The sequence below is a fragment of the Colossoma macropomum genome, unplaced genomic scaffold (assembly GCF_904425465.1).
Source record: "Colossoma macropomum unplaced genomic scaffold, Colossoma_macropomum, whole genome shotgun sequence".
In the NCBI taxonomy this organism is placed as follows: Eukaryota; Metazoa; Chordata; class Actinopteri; order Characiformes; family Serrasalmidae; genus Colossoma; species Colossoma macropomum.
In genome coordinates this window covers 26,509,330-26,531,647 of record NW_023494793.1, presented here as the reverse complement: position 1 = coordinate 26,531,647, position 22,318 = coordinate 26,509,330, and the positions used below count along the sequence as shown (strand labels likewise).

The 22,318-nt window shown below is 37.3% G+C and overlaps 1 protein-coding gene across 7 annotated transcripts in view; it reads left to right on the top strand.

Annotated features, from left to right (window-relative positions):
* Nucleotides 1–22,093, top strand: part of espn (espin) — a 64,962-nt gene extending 42,869 nt beyond the window's left edge. For 2 of the 7 annotated variants that reach the window (XM_036578996.1, XM_036578991.1), the window contains 5 exons: nucleotides 6,825–6,970; nucleotides 8,832–9,260; nucleotides 17,460–17,539; nucleotides 18,344–18,355; nucleotides 20,059–22,093. In XM_036578996.1, the coding sequence (XP_036434889.1) occupies nucleotides 6,825–6,970; nucleotides 8,832–9,260; nucleotides 17,460–17,539; nucleotides 18,344–18,355; nucleotides 20,059–20,206 (815 nt within the window). In that variant the 3' untranslated portion in view covers nucleotides 20,207–22,093. The other 5 variants (XM_036578990.1, XM_036578992.1, XM_036578995.1 and 2 more) reach the window with 5 other exon arrangements.
* Nucleotides 22,094–22,318: the final 225 nt, after the last annotated feature.

The window sequence follows — 22,318 nt, the reverse complement described above, 5'->3', positions numbered from 1 at the left end:
GTTTCTTTCTCTTTAATATTTGAAGCAAGGGCAGGGGTGAAATAGTTAGCAAAGGGGACGCATGGATGTGTCATCAGACAGGTGGAAGATGAACACACCATTTTGAAGTGGTTTCTCCACTCAAAGAATCAGTAGTGGTGTAGTTGGGCACCAGGCTTCATTGAACATTGAGCATCAGATTTAGTCACAAACCTTTTCATTACTCAGTGGTGAAATCTTTTCAAATGAAAATGAACAAATAAGAAACTTTTGGGAGTAAAAATCTCAGTTTCAGTGCGTGCATCAGTCGTGCACTGGGCACTAAAGAGCAGCGAGGACACCACATGAAAAAGAAATGTGGGCACACATAAATTTGTGAATATGTTTCTAAGAAGATGGATTGTAAACTCTGCAAACTGTTTTACTTACAGTAATTCAGATATGATGTAGGCCTATTACTTTTAAAAAATGTAAGCATACGAGAGGTCTTGCTCAATAAGTGTAATAAAAATAACACATAAATAGTGAACCGGATTTCTGTCATATTTTGTGTTTACATTGTGAATAGCATACCCAGGAGAAGATAGTCTGTAATTTCTTGTAGACTTTAGGCTTCCATTCAATCTGTATTGACAAATGCCATAGAAATGGGTTTAATGGGCTTATTAGGGCCCGCAGTGTCAAACAAAGCTGTTCAGGAATTATTAAAATATGTTGACTATATTTCATATATATATATATATATATATATATATATATATATATATATATATATGTTTTGTTTTTTGTTTTTTTCCATTTTCATACTATACCTTTTTACAACTAACAATATAGCTGGAGCATTTTATGCTAGGAATTGGTAACAGTTGGGTGTTTTGAGGATAAGTCACATCAAAATCTATTGCTGAACATTGAGTATATGGCTGCAGTCATGTTGTGTAAGCTGCTGAGAATCTATTACTCTTAGGAGTCTATTAGTACCACATTAAATTGAAGTAAAGCTCTCAGTATGGCCTTATTAAGTAAAAACTTAGTTAAGGCAATCACGGTGTGGTGGTGCACATTCTACAGATTTACAGGGATTCCATAGCATCGTTAAGTGTTGAGTGTCTGTGCTCAAGATTTATACTGTAAAGCAAAGTGGTAACACTGTGAATGCTGACATACTCTATATAGTTTGTCAGTTACACCTAGCTTAGAGAGAATTCTGTTCGAGTCTGCACTTGCTAGTCAATGACAAAATTATGGCAAAATTGTAAAGGATGTTTCCACAAAACAAGACTGTACACACTAGGCCTGGGCGGTATCTTAAAATAATTACCACAATATTTTTAAAATAAAAAATCTCAATTACCTCTCTCTCTCTGTGAAACTGTCTACTGGTGCCTGAGCCTGCACACTTCTTGAACAAGAACCCAGTTTTCCAACATATTTTTCAAGCTTTCAACAGCAAATTAGTTCTCTCTAAATCTCTCTCCGTTCTTTTACCAAAATGGCAATCATTGCCTTTTACACATCACCATCAGGTTACGTGTCCTTCATCAACGATATTCAATTACATCGTCCTATTGCCCAGGCCTAGTACACACAACTATACTTTTTCATCAAATTAAAATTTATTGACACAAATGTGTTATTGTTAAAGTTTAGAATCCATTTTTGTCACTAATTTCAATGAGCGGCAAGTGATAAAAATTACAAAATTACTGCTAGCTATAATGATGACTTCCATGGGTCAACAAGTGGTCAGCTGTGCTTAACTCAGGGCCAGCTCTTCCAAGTTCTGATTGCCAGCTATCTGTTTATGAATATGAAGCAATCTAGTGATGGTCGTATAGTTTGAATTCAGTGAAATCATCCACAGCGTGTAAAGTATTTGACGTAAACTCCAGTAGACACACGGTGTAAATCTTTTAAAGATTCACTCTGTTAACATGAGAGCACCCAGGTTGCTCTTTTCAGATATCTCTTTACAAATTAATGCACAGGGTCTACCGTTACCTGGAAATCGGGTTTAGTGTTCTGCCATTTACTTAATTGCTCCACTTCCAAAAGACATCTGACATGTCTCTGGCTGTGGGTAACATTCTTAGTGAGTACTTCAAGTCAGGATTATGTCAACAAAATACACTGCTTTGTATTGCCTGCATTACTGTGGCGTTACACTATCCATTTGTGTGCCAGGAAACCTTTGCTTTAGATCAGGGGTATCAAATCTTATCCACACAGGGCCGGTGTGGCTGCAGGTTTTCATTCCAAACAAGCAGGAACACACCTGATTCCACTTGTTTAATCAGTTGGCCTCAGTCTTCAAAAGCTGATCAGATGTGCTCCTGCTTTGTTGGAATGAAAACCAGCAGCCACACCGGCCCTTTACGGGTAAGATTGGACACCCCTGCCTTAGACAAATCTGTTGTGGCTGGGCTGTGCAGTGAGAACCTGAGCAGGATGTATACAGCGGACTGACAGCCAACAAAGTCTACTTAGTGGTTAGGAGGCATGTATGAGCAAAAGGGCATTGTTACAAACAGACAATTCATTACACTTGGATGTAATGTATTGGACTAAGGTGGGACCTGAGCAATATAAGAAACTCTGTGATCAAACACCAATAAATAACCACTCAGAAATAATAGACAAGATGCATTTTGTGACAAAGTAATGGTGAATATTAAAGTAACTTCTTTTTGAGATTGTGGACTTTAAAATACGAAAGAAGAAATGTAATGGTGCATGATGCTTTAACAGGGATGTAGAAATGCATCATCGATCTGAAGATACTGATACTAATGCATCAATTTTGGAATATTATAGTTGACTATGATTGATTATAATGATACTTAATATCCTCAGATTTTTGTCCACAATAAAATTGAACTAGTTTTAAATTGTATGAAAATAACAAAGTAGTAGTGAAGTTTGGAAATTGGAATAATTTCCTAAAGAATCAGAACTTTACCTCTATTCATGACATTTCAGAGTTTCAGTGCCAAATCCCTTTTATTAAAACGGCATGTGCAGCTTACAGAAAATTTCATCTCCAGCAAACTGTACATCGCCAAACATATATTTTTGCCTAAATACATTTTACAGAATTTGTTTCATTCACTAATTAGTTATTTTGTTTGTTTTTTGCCTTTTTTGTGTTGACTCCTCTGTTCTCATACCCCACCTTCCGTTCACCCACCCTCCTCCTGACATTTCTCATACAACACGTATTTACTGGGGTACCTGTGTCTCTCCTTCTTTTCCTCCACCGCTCATTACATTCCATCTTTTGATTCCTTAAACTTGGACTTCTTTAATTTGGTTTTCCTGCTGATCTCTCTTTTGCCCATACTCTGTCCACTTTCCTTCCTCTTTTTCTCTATGCAATCGCTCTAAAGGAGAGAATCTCTCCTCCGCTTCTGTCACTCCTGCTCCAGAATCACTCCGGCAGAGGAAGAGTGAGTATTTATGTCCCACCAGACCACACTTCTCTCCCATGTGTGTGTTTGTGTGTGTATTTATGTGTGTGTCCTTCCTGTTGAATTACTGCCACCTCAATATAATATAGGCTCCACGAATCTTGCTATAAACTTGACATTTGGATGACATGAGCTTTCTACTTTCACTTCATTTGGGAAGCCATAAGCATGATTTTGTAATATATTTTCTCTGTTCAGAGTGGATCTCTTGCACATTGAAAGTACTTATCTGTTTGGTTTAGTTATTGTATGTGGTTTAATTGTGAGACACAAACTATTTCTGATATAGGTCAATGCCATACATTTTCTTCCATACAACACTACGGGATCCTCACTATAGCTGGTGTGGTTACGATCACTAAGACCTGTTGCAGTATGCTTATTCCGCATCTTTAGTTTGTCACCTTTAATGATGTGATACTTGTGAACTAAATTTATAGTGATAATTCTAACTTACATTTCAGCTTAGCTAACATTATTTACATAGTCTTACTGTTGTTTCCTCAAACTCTTTTTTCACAAAGATGCCAAATAAGTCACAGCATATTAAGGTATAAAGCTGGCCCAACCGATACATTGTTTCGGCTTATAAACAAAAAAGTCAATATAAGAGACTGCAAATTTATAGTTGGCTTAAATCCTGCTGATAATGTTTCTTATTTTATACAAGAAAAACAGATTTGATTTTTATAAATTTAAATATATAGTAATATATACGCCCACTCTTACTTGAAATCATGTCAGCATAAAAGTTGTTTGTTAACAGTTGTACCATGTGACCTTTGAGGAAATCAGAATTTGTGGACAAAAAAGAGTTATACTTTGAAATGATCCTATTTTGCCACATGTTGTGATTTTAAAGGCTTCAAACATAAAACCAAGCCAAGCTAATTAATTTAGAATTTAGAATTTAGACTTAATTACTCCTTTTTTTGGTATACTAAATCTGCATAAATGGTTGTACAGTTGCACCACCTGACATGTGTAGACTTTGGAAGACATGAACAGCTAAAATGAATTTTATTTTCAAGCACTGAAAATGTGTTGTAGAATAAATTGTTATAATTATTATTATTAAGGAATATAATAGGTTTGGGCACCAAAAATGTAGAGCGTGCCAGTGACCTTTTAAGGTTATTTATAAGTGGCTTGTGGCTTGTTCTGGATTTGTATAGTATTTTGTAATACTTTGTGAGTTTATGCTGTTCATATGACTTGACACTTGTCAAGAACTGACAGTCCTGAACTTTGATATTTGATCTTGTATCTTGTATTTGATATTTACATCAACCAGTGTCATTGCAACGCATTGTCAGTAAAGGCACAACAGTTCAGCCTATAATAGCCATTATCTGTTATCACTACTATTGTGCCTTTAAATCGGTATTATTGATGGCAAAATCGTTGCATCAGTCGGGCGCTAGTATAATGGTCTGCAAACAGTGTCAGAGAGTTTGTCGTCATAGACAACCTTGGTGACTGAACCCTGACTTCATCGGTCGGGTTTCCACCACGCCCTCTACAGTCAGTCACTTCAGATCATACCACATCACACACATCTGTCGTGAGGATCCTGGGCACCACTTCTGTTAGGCCCTGTTTAAGTTATACCATGAAGATTTATCAGGATGTCAAGGCTGAAGGTATTGTGTATTGTGACTGGCGTGTGGATGTGTTTGAAATGTACTTTTAAAAATTCTATGTGGACGTAAATGTATACGTGTATGTTGCATGCTTGGTCAAGCTGATTGTCCGACTCTTATTTGAGCATGTATGTGGGCGTATTTGTGTGTGTAAGAGGTGTGTGTGCGTGTGTATCCGACTTTTCTCCATGGCACGGTTTGACACTATGCTTGAGGTCTTTTCTACTAATCCCCCTCAGTGTAGCTACTTAGTGTGCTTTGTTAAGTGAGGAGGGGGTTACTGTAGGGATGGTAGTGGTGAAGGGAAAGTGGAACAGAGATGAGGTGAAAAGAGGTGATGAGAGGATGAGTGAAAGAGGGGTGTGATGGGGGGGGAAGCCAGTGAGAATGTAGAAGAGGGGAGTCTGGGGTTAGAGAGTAGACTTAAAATCCACTTCCAATTTGGCAGTAGTTCACTGTCCAAGTCGATTAGCGCTGATCTCTTTAGAGTTTCCCCGACTGCAGTGGGCCTGCACTGACCAGGCTCGCTTTTTTCAGAAAGAGGGAGAGGGAGCGAGGCAGAGGCAGAGGCAGAGAGACGGCGAGACGCACCAAAACAGGCAGTTGCTGGTTTGAGCTGGAAGTGGAGGCAAAGCTTTACAGCTAAACATTTTAGTTTATTCTAGCGTTCGTTATGAAAGACAGATAGTGCGCACCTTCAAGAAGTCACAGAGGAGCTCAGTCAGAATCTACAGGTGATGTACAGTTTTTGGTTCATAATATCAGAGCTTTTATTTTCTTGCGTGAGAACAGATGGAATTGTGTAAAATTAAGTTTTAGAGTTTGATGTCCTCATAAAATGCTAGTGTGTGAAGAATCAAATAACATTAAGTTTTAGTTTAAATTGATTCCTTTGCTTTTGGCATATTGATTTTTGCTTGTTTTTATGGGACACATATGCTCAGTCCTTTACTGAAACTTTAATTTTGAGAACCTTTAACTTTTTTGTAGTCATATTATAATTCTCTTTACACATAAAGAACAATGTAAACTGCAAAATGAATGTGTAGCACAGTTGTACATTGTTTTAGGATTTTAGGTTCCGAGTACAGTGCAGGCGTAGACAAGTGTTCTTTGTTCCAGACTTGGAATTGAATAATGTGATTAAAACTTGCGGAATTGAATGCACTTTCGCAAGCAGATTATGATTTAATCTTGCATTGAATCAAGATTAATTTGACCCTTTAGAGAAAAGCGTATTCTTTATCATTTGCACAGTGATTTAACATTCTTATGTTTGTTTGATTTAAATAAATTTATATTACTTATAGTTTTTTCTTGTAAACAGAAAAATCAGTTCAACTCAGCTATCCACTTTTATGTCATGCAATTTGGCATATGCAAAGCACATACAACGATTAGAGCTTATACATGTCTTCCAAACATCCTTTTTTCTCTACCAGTTTTCAGAACCATTTCTCAGTGTGTTTGAACAATAATAGAGAGGCACCTCTTTACAGTTCTGAGACAATCTAAAGTTGAATTACAGCTGTAAACTACTGTGCTTTTTTTAAATGCTTTATTTAAAAGTTAGATTAATTTGAATAATTCTTCATTCAGTTTGTATCTTATTGTTGTCCTTGTATTTTCAACTTATTGAGTGTTTTTTTTAGGCGATTATTGTCTGGGACACTCTCGCTTGCACTCTCTCTCTTCTGCTCTTATCTGTCTCACATTCCCTCTGTCTTTGTCTTAGGCACTAAATCCTTCAACATGATGTCCCCCACTGGAGATAACTCTGAGCTTCTGGCCGAAATTAAAGCTGGGAAGAGTCTGAAGCCCACACCTCACAGTAAAGGCTACACAACTGTCTTCTCCAACAGTGGCACTGCAGGGAACAACGTAGGTGTTGACCAATTACTACACAATTTCTACACGTGTGGTGCTGATCTTCTGTTAATTTGCATTGCTCAGTTAATTTGAGGATGAAAAGGCATTTGTAACATCCAATAATGAATCAAAAGCAAAGATTTCCCTTTAATTTAATAGCAATAATACAGATAACTTACATTGAACAGGTAAGATTTAATAAGGTTTAACCCCTGAAAAACCACTGATAGGCCCAAGGTTTTATTACACTATTCCACTACTATTACACTATGATAGGCCCAAGGTTTTATTACACAATTCTATGATCTAAGAATAGCTCCACCAGTTTGCATTGCGGAATAGTAAGTCTTAGTACATAATAAGCCTGGGATTTTAAGGGGGAAATAAGAAAATATTTAAGAGAGGTATATATCTCTAACCTCATTCGTTAGTTATCCAACCCATTATGTGTTGCATATGGTGCATTAGAAAAGGGGAAAACCCTGAACTGTGCACTGATGTGACTATCTGGTACACCATTTTGACACACCTACTGTGTACCATATGCACACATATTAAGTATAGGCATTGGTTTTCTTGTTTGAGTAAATAAGATTATGTTAGTTATGCATGCTGTTTGGGTTAGTAACATTATGTGCATTCTTAGTAACAAAAGACCAACCAGACAAATATCCAATTGGTGTCCAAAGATGACATTAAAATTCCCATTTACAAATGCAGTACATATACATATATATTGCAGTATAAAACTTGAATAATAAATACGTATAATATTTCTAAAAGTTGTCTGAAATGTATATAAGTAATCCTGTTTACATCATTGCACTTTTATGCATGTAATTTAAGGATATATTCGTATGCTGTACTTAGAATTTTTGGCACTGGAAAAAGTGCTAGTTGCTCAACATTCAAAGAAGATCTGGATACACAATGAACAGATCTTGCCAAGCATGATTTTATCACTGTCTAGCTAATGAGAGACCAATATAGAAGACAAATTTATGACCTGTCAACTAGTCCTTTGTCCAGAACAACACAATCATGCTGTTGAGTAGATAACAGTTCGCTTTTTACCATCATGAATGCTTGATTGCTTGATTTATTAACTGTGAACACAATGAAAACAGTAAACTGTACAGATTACTTCTCTATTTCTTGTTTGCCCTACATCTAAAAATGTGAAAACAAAAAGGAAAGTCAACAAATCATTAAGTTATATATGTTTTGTTATAGACCATGAAATAGGGCTTGGCAGTATTTATAAAATTCAGTATCACAATACTTTACAAATGTTTCACAGTATTTGAATGGTATTTAAGTTTGCATTAATAAGGTTAATGAACCTATGCTTCCTGTGTACTGCTACTATATGCTAAAAGACTTACCTACAAACCTAAATAGCTGGTTTTGACTGGACATTTTGTATTGTTTTTTTTTTTCTTTTAAAATCACACCAAAGTATTGTAAATGTTAACCAAACAGAAGCCACATTTCCAGAAATGACTGTTGACTATTGCTTCGTATTACCTTACTTACTTTTTATTACTTTTTATTTTAGAACTTAATAGTTATTTACTTTTATGTATGGTGAACTTTTTTTAAACAATCTGAAACACCCAGTAAATGACTAAAAGGGCTGATCACAGTAGAGACATTGCTGTTTAATGGGCATTATGTGATGGTCTGTCACTGTCTTGAAATATCACCTGTATCAATATCACTGTATACTGTTATAAACAATATGAAGTCATTTCTAGCAGTAATAATTTTTATTAAATTCTATATTTCGACAACTGAAATATTTTGAATTACTCCATTTATCTGTGATCCATATTCAGTTTTCTAATTCCACTGATTCCATTTACATTTCTAGGGAGAACGCCCAATGTCACCGCCTCAAAATCAATCCCAGCCCCAATCTCAGCCCGCATCTCAGCCCCAACCTCAGTCTCAGCCCCAGCCCCAGCCTCAACCCCAGCCTCAACCCCAGCCTCAACCCCAGCCTCAGCCCAATGCAGTCCAATCACCAAAGCCCACATCCCCGCCACCCACGTCCATTTCTCCCACGGCCCGTGGTGGTTCCCCTCGGAACCTGTCCACATCACAGAGCTGCGATCTGCTACCCACAGTCGTCAATGGCAATGGTGCATCAGCTCAGATGCGCAAATCTAGCCTGGTGGATATAGAGGCCCTTGTGCCCACCCATGATGAACAGGGCAGAGCCATCCCTGAGTGGAAGAGGCAGGTGATGGTGAGAAAGTTGCAAGTGAAGATGCAAGAGGAAGAGGAGAACAAGAAAAAGGTGAGTAAATTGGCTAATCATTTTATACATTTTTGTGAGATAAAAATGTGTCTTTGTACCTTAGCAACACTTATATCAAAGATAAAAGCCCCTTTCAATGCTTAAGGATAACAACATATGGCATAATTACCTTTTTCTTTGAATAAACAATCTCAGTTTATAGTAAAGATTATTATTATTTCATTTGTATCCTCTGATCATTCTTTGCTTAAGTATCAGTGGATACAGTTGCTAAGGAAGTCACATTGTCAGCTTAATGGTAGCTATCCTCCTGTGGTTCCATGGCACATTTCAGATGTTCATGTACTGAATTTTGCTAATTTGCTTTGAAGAAATCCTTATATAACATATCAAAATCATGATCTGTCAATCTAGATCATATCAGCGATCCCAACTCTAATAACTGCATGGAGGATAGTGTATTTGATATTTTGCTGTGATTATTTAGTGTGCATTTTTCTCACTAAATGATATCTTTGCTGCAAAGACATCATTTTGTGTTACACTAGTTCTCTTCTCGTTCATGATTAAGCTTCACTTGTGTGAAGTTAGTAACTTCTGGTGTTGTGAAGTAAAAATATGCTTGCTTGTTTAATATCTGAAAAAGGTTCAGTATTTAAGAACTGTGATGTGGCATACTTAAATAATGGATCATGTAAGAGGAGAGAAGCTCACATTAAAGCTGGTATTAAGAAGAAAAGAAAATTACATTAGAGTATACATTACAGTATTACAGTATACCATTGCTGTTAACCTCTATTGCAAGACTGATCATAGGCTCAAGGGGAGCTTAATATAAGAAATGCAATTAAAATTGTGACTGAACAACGCTTTGACCCTTGCTTGTGGGTAACATGATCAGATCGGTTTTAGTAGAAGAGCATGTTGTGATCATCCATTCTGAGGCCTATGCTGGAGATGGCATATCGATATCAGGCTGATGTCAGCAGAAAATGCTGCATCATATATTGGAGCAACAAGCCTAGACTAACATAGCATTCAGTCACACTGTGTGATGTCAGGTTGTTAGCTGTGTATTTCTTCCTGTGGGCTAGTAAAGTCTATGAGTAGTTTGAACGTTAGCCTATTGCCTTGTGCTTCAATTAAAAATACCTCATTTTAAAGCTTTGTAGTTTTTAAAGGAAAAATATTGGACTGTATTGATATCAGACAACACTAAACGTTTAGTTTCAGTATCGGAAAAGAAAAAGTGGTACTGTGCCATCTCTAGAGCTGTGTCTTTGTGGTGTTTACTTGGTCTACGATCTCAAGGACAGATTGTTCTTTGTAAATATTGAGTAAACACACCTGTCACTGTCTGGTGACAAATTGATGACAAATTGGCCTAATGTTTGACATGTATGGTACATGAGCCACTTCAGCTGTCCATGCGTGCTTTAATTTGTTCCTTTGGGCTTAGAAGTGAGAGGTTTTAAAATGCTGCTTTCAAATTATCTTGAATATAGAGTAAACTAACCACCTGTGGTTATTTCCAACCATAATATAATGCCTCATCTGTGTAATTAGCATCAAATATGAGTACCAAGAGGGTCTAGTCTTTACCTGTTTAAATGGTCTGAGTGGTTTGCTGGTTGAGATCCAAATATTACTAAAGCAGTACAGATGAATATGATTTTTTTCCTGTCTTGTGCATGTTTTTTCTTCATTTGGCTGGGTTTTGACAGTGTGATGCAGTGTGCACTTTGGGGCTGCTGTGACCATCCCAAGGCAGAATTGTGATATTTTTGAAGTGGTTGTAAGACATAGATATTGGTGATGGTGCATGGCAGCTCTAAGTTTTTACATGGGGATTCAGTGGTGTGATGCAAGGCCCCCTCACACTGCAGCTGATGTCTTGGAATGCAGTTACATCTTTGTACTTTTCTCCCTTTTTTGTACTTTTCCACAATTCACTTCATGCCTACATTGCCATTTAGAATCACCTTCCATTCCACAAATTTTTATATTTGCATTCAGGGACACTTGACTGTCAAGAATACTCGTATCAAGTGATCTGCTGGTGAAATAGAGAAATCATGTGGAATGACAGATACTTAGACTTAAAGACTCTTAAGGTTCTTAATTAAGACAAAAATATTCAAAACAAGTAAACTAGGACGAGTTCTCAAGAATTTTAAATTGGAAGCTTTCCACTTAATTTTTCAAACTAAACATGCTGTATTAACATCCTTAGTAAGTGCAGTTTGCTAAAGGTCACAGCTCGTCTTCTCATCTCAGTCACTGACCACTCATAATGCAGTTACCATTGCACCACTAAATCCATGTAAGGTTTGAAAAGTTTGGGGTGAAGAGAAAAGCATGTGTGAGAAGCCTTGGGCCTGCAGGCTGAAGAACAATCCATCCCTGTTTTTGTCCCTCTCTGTCTCCTCCTCTGACCCTGCTTTAGTTTGCTGCCAGTGGATATTACCAGGCCCAAGACTGGCATTACTCCCATGTGCACAATGCTATACTGGGCCCGTTTGGTGAACTGATGACTGAGGGTGATCTCATTCGCATTGAAAGACAGATTGAGAACCTGCAAGTCATGCACAAAGTGACAGAAGTAGAGAAAGAGTTGGAGCAGCTTGAGAAAGAGTTACAGCAACTTCTTCCTGTGTCTGCCGCTCTGAACCATGAGCACTTCTCAGTCAACCCTAAACAGGTTCATGGGCAAGCAGAGGACCTTCCTGCCTGGTGTAGTAAAATCTCAACACTTCTCAAGAACATGGCCATCCTCCTTGCTACCTTAGGTGGAAAGGAGATTGACATCCTGGATATGATTAATCAAGGATATACATATGAAGGTCTGAAAGGTGGAAAGGTCCAGACAGCGTCTGTTATCTCAGGCAATATTGGACGGTCACAGTCTTTTACAACCCGAGAGGAGGTGGAGAAGGAGATCAAACAGTTTGGTGTGTCAGTGAAAAATCTGAAGGCCAATTATGAGATTCAGAGCCAGTCAAAGTATGAAGATGAAAAAATGAACAGAGTATACAAACGGAAAAGGTCCCTTCCAGTGGTGAGTGAGGGTAGTTTTTCCCCTGAGCCAATTTTGGAAGATGAGCTACTCTTCACTCCCTGTGAAGTCCACTCTCAAGCTTCTGAAGGTTTACTGCTAGAGCAGGACTCAAACTTGGCATTAGTGGATGAACCGGTTATAACAGCATCATGTGCATCTTTGACATACACTGGGCCCAATGGTGTTCAACAAACAGGCATAGATAATCTTTCACATCCTCTGTCTAGTGGTCCTGCACTAAAAGCAGACCACCTCACACGCAGTCTGGAGGTACAGACAGATCTGAGCTATGTTCAGGAGTCCATCGAGATGCGAAAGGAGAGGATTGTGTTCCTCTTTTTGGAGCACTGGAGGAAGTACACCATGACTGAGTCCTACAGACCCAAGTACTCAACCAAAGAAAGGAGTCTAGGCGCAGGCATGGAAAATCACTCCCAGTATAACAATAATCAGTTTGAGTTGGATGACAGTTTGCAAACCGAGGATGACCTCCTGCTATTCATGAAACAAAGGCAGGTGGTAGGGAACCTCCTTGGCCACTGGAGGACCATTATGAGCCAGGTACCCTCACGACAGATTCGTCGTCTTAGCCGTGCTCAGATGATCTACTGGCCTGAGCACTTCCTCCCCCACATAAATGGAGCTCCGGTCCATTACGATAGCCTGACCCTTGATCTTTTCATGCTTGGCTACTTCCAGCTTCTTGAGATGAACATGTCTCGCAGTGAACGGAAGTTTCGGCACTTGCTTTGCTACGAGATGTTTGATCGACTTGGCACCCACCCTTGGGAAGTGATTCGCCAGTTCCACCGTGAGGTGATGGAAAGCATTGAGAGAGGGAACCGTGATTGGTCAGATGGCTTTGAGGATATCAGACTGAACTACTTTGGTGACACTGCCGAGGGGGGAGGGTTGCTGGAGGCAGCTAAGATGATTCTGCCTCCTGAAATACTTCAGGAGGTCATACAACCTGTCCAGAGCACTCCATCTGATCCACAAGCACCTGAGACAGCACCTGTGATGCCTTCCTCATCAGAACAAGACACTTTTGAAAAGACAGAGCAAGATGCAGGACAGGCTCCTTCATCTGATGTGGTACAGGCTTCCTCACAGAGCTTGGTCGAGAACTCTGAGCAACAGTTAACACAAGAGCCTGTAAAGGACACAGCAGAGAATATCCTTGAGGAAATATCAACGGACATTGCACAGCAGACCAGTGAGTCTGTCATACAGGACTGTACTGATATTCAGGTACTGAATCAAGACTTAACTGCACCGAGTGCAGCACAGCCACAGGATGAGGCACAGGCAGCCGTACAAGTGACAGTTGAAAGCCCCCCATGTGAATCCAACAGCTCTCATGCTGAACAGCCGAACCCAGCAAAATTTACAGAAGAGCCAAATGAGGATTCCATAAAGCTTATTTATGAGCTTAAAGAGTTCAGCAATGAGGAAATTATCAGATATATTGAGCGAAGCTTTGCCTTCTGGAAGGAAAAAGAAGCGGAGTTGTTTGATATCTGACTGCTAACTAAAAATTGTATAGGGCAAAAAAAAGTTCTGAATTAAGGCATTTCAGAGGAAGAAAAATCTGTTTCAGTTAGAGAGAAACAGCATCTCATCAAAAGATCCTCTCATTGCATAAGAATTGTGCAGATACAGAATATTGCTGCAAACTGTAAAACCAGCATCCAAGTAAGGTTATGTGATGAAGGTTTGAGGTGACTCAATTGAACCTGATACTGATAAAGAATAAAACGTCTTCCCTGATTTCAAATACTTAAATACTTAAAGGCTGACTGGATAAAGTATCATACTCTTATCAAGGTTTGGGCAAATATGAGTAAAATTCCAGTTGATATTTCATGTTTGACTGATAAAATACTAAATGAATTGTGAAATGCATGAGTCTCAAAGATAGAATTATATAGTAATCTGTCTTTTCCCAATGATTTAGAGCAGTACTTGATAGAAATGCAGATCGGTATCAGTAATCAGTATATTTGATGCAAGATAAACAAACAGAAAGTGTAATGTTAACATTAATCCATAGTGGTGAATTATATTCATGAAAGTGTATTGAGTTACCTAAGGTGAAAACCTCAATATCTTACTTTGTCATCCATGGATGTATTTGAGTAATTTGGGTGTATTTTAGATTTTGTTTTCTGGTTTTCTAAATGCTCTATTTTTAAGTCACTGTTTTTATATAAGTGAATTGGAATATCACATTTTTCAATGTCAGAACATGACTTCCCATCATCCCAAATGAGTAATGAGTATTTGCTAGAATTTGCTAAAGAGCATCTTACTATATTTTCAGCAATTGATGTGTTAGTAACTTTCTTTTCGGTACAGAAAAGCATAACCTGCACTGTCAATATAAATGAGAAGCAAGCATAGCCCACTAAGGTGATATTATAACAGCAATATTTCAGTCTTATATTGGGATCATGGTAAGGACTGTTCCTAAAGAGTAAATAAGTTACGACATGCACACTTAATACTCATTGGTTGATATTTGATGCTTGTCACAGAACCCTCAAGTGTTCTTGCTGTGTGTTTGGGTTACCAAAGGGCACATAAGCTCTTTCTGGGCATAAGCTATCCCTTACTGAATCAAATAATTACTGTCATTGTTTAAGGATTAGCGATATTTCACATATTTTTACTGTTTAGTTGGATGGCATTTAATCAGCTTTTTGTCAACGGTAATTGTTTTTGAAACATGCAGGTGAAGTTTCATTTTGCTTAGCAGTTTGTTTGAAGTGTTTCTTTTTTCAATAATAAATAAAACACACATAGAGGTGTTTTTTGTTTTTATTTAACAATTCAGCACATTAAATACTTAACAAGATTTCAACATTTGTGAATTCATTTTTTGCATATCATACAAAACATATGTAATGTAAGATGTAAAATACAGAACTAATCCAGTTTCGCTATTACATGACTTTGATTAGCCAGATAGATAAAAGAGCTTGATAAATCTGCACACTAATGTCATCGAGGATACTGGACAGTCTAATTACAGTTTGAATGTAGTCACCTGACAGTAAAAATAACTCACTGGGCTTGCTGAAATAAACCTCTTATGGTCACCTGCTGCCTCAGCTTAGCACCATCATAAGGAGGTTGCCTCGTGCAAAGACTGTCTTGGCAGCAGTTAGTCAGGCAGTCACATAGCACACAAATGTGTTTTCACAGGGTTTTAGTAGGGGTGCACAATCGGAATTGGTTAATATTTACTTCAAGCCATAATACGCTATTAGCAGTCGGGCAGATTATTATTTAATTGTTTATTTATTTTGGCCAGCTAGGTAAACACAAGCTGCATTTGAATGATGCGGCTATACCGTGCCAAAATGTCAGCTGTTTGGAAAGTGTGGAAGAGAACATCAAGATTGCAATCTGTAATGTCTGCAATGAAAATCTCAGAAGAGAAACTACACCAAAAACTTCAGGACTTCAGGACTTTAGGAACTTAAATCAGAACTGTGATGGTTGTTAGCCTAATTGTAGGAGAGATGAGACAGCAAACCGGAAGATTCTGGGTTCAAATCCCAGAACTGATAGCGTGTTCCTGGTTGTGCCCTTGAGTAAGGCACTTAACTCTCTACTGCCCCAGGCAGCACCGCGCTGCTGGCGATGCTATGTTGCTCCTGTACTGGGCATAGAAATAGCAGCAAAATGATGAATTTCTTTTGTAGGACCAATTAAGTAGGGCATTATTGCTATCAGTCATGATCCATGCCACTGCAATTTTCAAACTCATGCTATAGACCTCTCAGAATGCATTTGAATTTTGGAAAAAGCCAGCTTTGTTCTCTTTGGTCACATTTTTTTGGCTAGTTTGTCTCTTCCTCAAATTCTGGTGGTGCAGGTCTATAATGTTTACATTATCAGAAAGCAAGTATGACACAGTGAACTATTAATGTTTTAGTTTTTCAAATAGCCATGTATACATATTTTTTCAGGTTGGGCAGAACATTGGTTCACAGCCCCAGTCTTGGGCACCATATACCTGATGTGACTCACAAACTGTAGGGCCAACAAAATGTCCAGTGCATGGGTTTTCCCATGCCTTCCCATAAAGTAAACAAACATAATTACTTATTTATAGATAGGGCACATCTATTCAAGGCTTCGTAACAGTTAGGTTCCTTCCAGGTATATAAATTTAATGTCGAGACTGTAACATAAACTGGTGAATTCACTTTCTCCGGGTATTCATCAATCAAGCATCTTAATTTGTTCTCTTTTGGTCTTATTTTTTTTTCTTTGTCTAAAATTCCCAGGGGAGTAATTCATTATTAAGGTGTAGATTAGCTTACCTGGATACTGGGGACTCTGCCAGTGAAATGGCTCCGTGGGAGCATAGTTAGAGTAATCAATCCACTTCAAGGGGAAAATGAGACGTTCAAAATGGCTACCTTCTGTGCTGGCCTCTCGTTACAGTCTGCACGGCTGCAGGGGATAGCGTTTCTGTTTGAAGACACCTGCGTCCAAGCAGAGAGAGCAGCTGATAGAACTGCAGAGCTCACCTGAATTATTTTTAAAAACTCTTTTCTTCTTCCATTTTCTCCCATAATTCCTTTGAGGAACCTTCGAGCCTGGGCCTGTCACATACATTCAGAAAATGAACCAAGAGGGTTGTTTGACTTACAAAACTGAAAATATGTCAACTTTAATTAATATTAAAATCTGTATTTTCTGACTCTGATTTTCTGAATGGTAATGTCTAACAATTAAATTTCATACAACTTCATACAACTGTTTATTTTCTTGAAAGTAAGCTGTTGACGAATGTTTGCTGAAGATTAACCAATATGATACCGTGCAGCTTTCTAGGTATTTGCCATCCATTCTCATTTTATTCCAAACATATTACACTAATAAAGTTACATTTACATAACAGCTACAAGAAGCACTTTGTCATTTGCGCGACCACGTATACAGAAAATGACAGGTTAATATTAATTATGCAAACAGGAAATCACTCTGTGGTTATGCTGAAGTAACAAATAAGACCTGATTGATAACCTGAATCCATTATGAATCAAGGAAGCCTGCTTTACAAACCACACACTTCTGTTACAGCACCTCACAGATGTAGCATATGCTAGTAAATAGCAGCTGAAGTTTCACTTGACTGCGCTCTCTCTTTGTCTTTCTGATAGGCTGAAGAGGAGGCCGCCCGCCTCGCTTCCATGCCTGCCTGGCGAAGAGATATCATGAAGAAGAAACTGGATGAAGAGAAGTGAGTTAAAAAAATTGTCAAGCAGGGAAGGTTTGTCTTCCCTGGCATGTTTCATTTTTTTTATTTGCTTAGTCTAAAGAGATCCACACTCATTTAAAGGAGCAATTATTGTGACGCTCCCTTAAGATTTCATGACAATGTCATAAAATAAATGATGTGCATAATGCAGATTGTTACGTATGTATGTAAGTAATTTACATGCATACATAACAATCTGCAATGTGCACATCATTTATGGCTGTAAAAGTCACACCGGCCTGAGGTCCAGGAAAAGTTTCTACACAAATACATCAAGTTCTGTTTTGTCAAAACCATGAAAATGCTTCTGATTGCTCCTTTAACATTCTGGCTGTGGGCAAATAGTATTAAATACCATATGCACTGGCGTTTAAACAAATACTTCACTCAAAAATACTGATGTTGCTAAAAGAGAATGAACATATTGTTCAAAAGAAATCATGCTAAATAGTATCGACTGGCTTCATTCACTATTAGCCATGATAGCATTTTTGAGCAAAGCATTATGTTGAAATGGAGGCTAGTATAGCTTTTTCCTTTTGGGATTTGTTTTTGTTTGAACCCAATCAGTTTATATCTTTAGTGACAGTAGTAGTAGTGTTAGAATTGGATTGTATAGACTAGTTTGTGCCCTAGATGTAAATGTAGTAAACATTATTTCTCTGCTTGTCTTTCAGTGTGTCCTAAAGTATCTCTGTGTAGTGTTTCCCACATAGGTTAGTGCATGCACTGCAATTCATATACGTATAATCTTCTAATGTCTCTTATCTACACCTGGACGGGCAGGGAACAGAAAAGGTAAGACATTCAGTAGATGTAGATAAAGTAGTAAAAGTGCTTGTAGTTTACTTGGGTGGTAATGATCTCTGGTCATTTGAGAAATTGGCAAGTGTTGTGGCCCAAATTACCTAGTACCGTAGTACTGAATGTACTGAATGTACAAATTCTGGTAGATATATCCTATACAAAAAAAGAGTGCTATGTAGGTCATTTTTCATTTTCATTTAAAAACCAAAAAAGACACTGGTCTTCATTGCACTCAAAACTTTAACATGACACAACACTTGAAACAGTACAAAACAGTTCTGATTGCTATGATTTTGATACTACATTAACACTTCCAACTGTATTTTTTCATTTATTATCATTTATGATGTGCATTTATGTGCTTGCAGTATTTAAATAATTCACAGTGCTGTGCAAAAGTCTTTTTTATTTATTTAATTTCCAGTCAAAATGGTCAGTAAGCAAGAAGAAAAAAAAGAGAAAGCATATTTAACAGAAAATACACAGTATTTAGTATTTAGCCTTTATTATCTCAGTTCTTTTCAGGAGTTCTGCTTTCAGTTTTTCAAAGAAATCTACAGGGATAATTTTCCACACCGTCAAAGTTCAGTCTTTGAAGTTGGTTGCATTTCCTGCTTCTCAAAATCCCAAGTAATCTCAATTTCAAATGTAGGCTCGTCAGTCCATAACACATTACTCCACATCTCAGATGTACAGTTTTGGTGTTCTAGCACAAATTTTCTTTTGTCTGTTTTCGCTACGTATCCTTTTCGAACCATAGCATTGATTTTCACAGTGGAAGGATGGACAGAAACACCTGTAAATGTTTTTCAGATCTGAAGCAAGAGTAGAGCTTGATTATCTATCTCTCAAAGATGAAAGCTGTAGGTACTGTTTATCTGATGGTGACAGTTTTGGTGGTCTAACAGCTTTGGCACAGTTGTGAGGACTTCCATTTTCTCTCTATATTTCAATCTTTTTTTTTAACTCCAGTTTTTTCACTTATTTTCCTTTGACGTTCTCTTTCCTTAATGCAAGTGGATTATCTTGCATCTAATCTCCTCAGAAATGTTTCCTAAAAAATAAACTTGTACCTAATGGCTGTTTTGACTGGAAATAAATTAAATGAAAGGTGGTCTCGGACTTCTACACAGCACAGTATTTATGTTTGTCACTGCGTAGTGTTTAATTTCTTAAAGATTAAGCGGTTATGCTTCACACTGCCATTCAAGTTTGCAGTGACTTCTTATATTAATCATTTTTGTTATTTCCTACACATCAAAGGGTATTTAAGATCATTAAATAATGAATTATATACAGTAGTGATTGCTTTACATTTTTTATTATTGTCATTTTTTTAAATATGTGGTTATTGAGGAAATATGAAAATTCTGGAGGAAAATAGATTTATTTTTAATTTTACTTCTTGATGTTGTTCAGTGTTCTCAGTCATTTTAGAATCCTCTTCAGGTTTGTTCACCATTGTGGACAAATCTAAAACTGCTTAATTTTTTAAGGCTTGAAACCTGTGTAGTTGTACAGGACCAGTATATGATAAATCACACTATACGCTGATCTGCAAACAATTTTGTTTATATTTTTGAAAATGTTGATTCCAAACTTTGAATGGTAGTGTACATGCAGAGTTACATTTTTATTACAATCTCCTGTTTGTACTGAACATGTTTGTGTGTGATTTTTCTGTGACCTGGCAGAAAAGAGGAGGAGCGGCTGAAGATTGAGAAGGAGAACGAAGAGAAGATGGAACTGGAGCGACTACGGACTCTTGGCTACGACGAGACTAAGTTGGCGCCGTGGCAACGGCAGATCATTCTAAAGAAAGGCGACATAGCGAAACAGTAGAGCCCGATACGCCTGCAATTTGTCTCCATTCTGTATCGCACACCTCTGTCTGCTCCCACTCCCTGTAGGACACTTTGTTACCCACAATCCTCCAGGTCCATCACGTGCACACAGTGGTTCACCGCAGAACTCATAAAGTGGTTAGCTATGAGATGGCTTTATAGAGTTCATGGTTAATAACATTCATAGTGCACTGACGTACGTAATATGCGTGATTGCACAAGGGCCAAAAGCCTATGATTTATTTGTCGTCCCTTGTGCATCTGTAGATTATTTTTAAAAGAAAAACATTCACAGCATCCCAACAAAGACACTATATGGATATTATCTGAATACAGCTAATGCACATTTAGCAAACGCTTCTTAGCCATACATGCTTACCAACTGCTGTTTTCTCACATTTCTACTTCAAATCTTTTAAAGTATTTTCATATATAGTAATATATGATTAGAAATAAAAAAAAATATATAGAATTTATTCTGTGCACATATTTTTTAACCAGTCCTAATCATTATGAAAGCAGTTTAAACAAAAGCCTAATAGTAAACAGATGTTTGATAAGGAACTGCATATTAGTACACTGATAGATTTCTTGCAAAAAATGTTCTACCAACTATATTTTAAACAAAGATGTGGACAATAAAATGTTCATATTATACCCTGACTTCTCCTCTTAAAGTACTCTTAAATTTATAAAACGTTCATCCTATTTCTTTTCCAGTCCAGGAATTCCAGGTGCTTAGTTAATGAAAATAGTTAGCAAAGCAAGCCAAGGCCATCATTCTTAATAATAGAATTCTTAATTAATATTTATTGTTTATTGTTTTTTTTCACCCTGTCATGAAACTGTGACATTATTCCCAGCTGACCAGTTGTCTTCTCAACCAAGTGACAGTTTCCCAGAACACCAGAAGATGGCAGCAGAGTTCTGTTCCAAGCTCAACTAAAGAGTCACTGTTACATTACAGTTATGAAAAGCTGTTGCAATGTTATATTAAGGTAGATGTTATACAAATAAAACAGACATTTTTACAATGTTTTCAAATAAAATTTACAAGAATGCAATAGGTCTGTGCTATGACTAACCTGATAGGGGTGGGAGAAGCCAATGTCTTAAATACTGTACTGAGTAATATATCAATTCCAAGCATTCTGTCCTACAATCTAACACATGCTGTGACTCCTCACTGAGATTTACAGAAACAGGAGGATTACAGAGGACGAAAACTAATGGTTGTTTGATTTAACGCATAGACAGGTTTTATTGTTGTATTCCTGTTGTACACCTACATTGGTTCTTTAAAATGTACATGTAAACAGCCAGTGTCGTCATGTAAAATAAATAATACATGATGATGATGGTGATGTACATCTTTATTATAAGAAATGTCTTTTTTGGCTCATTTTCTCTTCTTAACAGCAAACTGTAGCTTAGTCCACTTAGGGTACCTGGACCTTGGAAAAGTGCCGGATGTGTCTTCTGAATGTGCGTGTATATATGTGGTGTCTGTCCAGTGACATGAAATGTGTGATAGATAAACTTGATGTATTTTGAGTGTACATTTTTTTGGAACTGTAAAAAAAACATCTGAATATTATACAAATATATGTGTACTGCATGGTCATCGTTGAGTAATTGTTTGGGAATATTCAACTAAAATTCATTTGATGCCATATTAAAACAAAGATATATGTGAACATCATTGCCATTAGAAGATTTTCTATTCATGCATAATGTATATAGTAATACTGAAATACTCTTATTGCCCTTATATTGTTACATTGTGGTCCAAAACATTTTTTTTTCCCTTTCTCAGCCTTTGCTTGCATTGGTTTATCAATGTAAACCTTCCTTTTCCGACTGTCAAATTGAATAAAAATCAAAATTACAACATTTGAGCTTCTGAATGTTTGGATTTTATCACACTAACATGACAGACCAGGGCTGTCCAAAATGCAGAAATCGACCCTGACCGCACTCCCTCATCCAATAAGACAAAAAATACATTTTAATACTATACACTGCAGTCAGAGTCAAAGACCACCCTTCATTTATTTAATTTCCAGTCAACAAGGCAACTAAGTAAAAGCTATTCATTTTTCAAGAGATA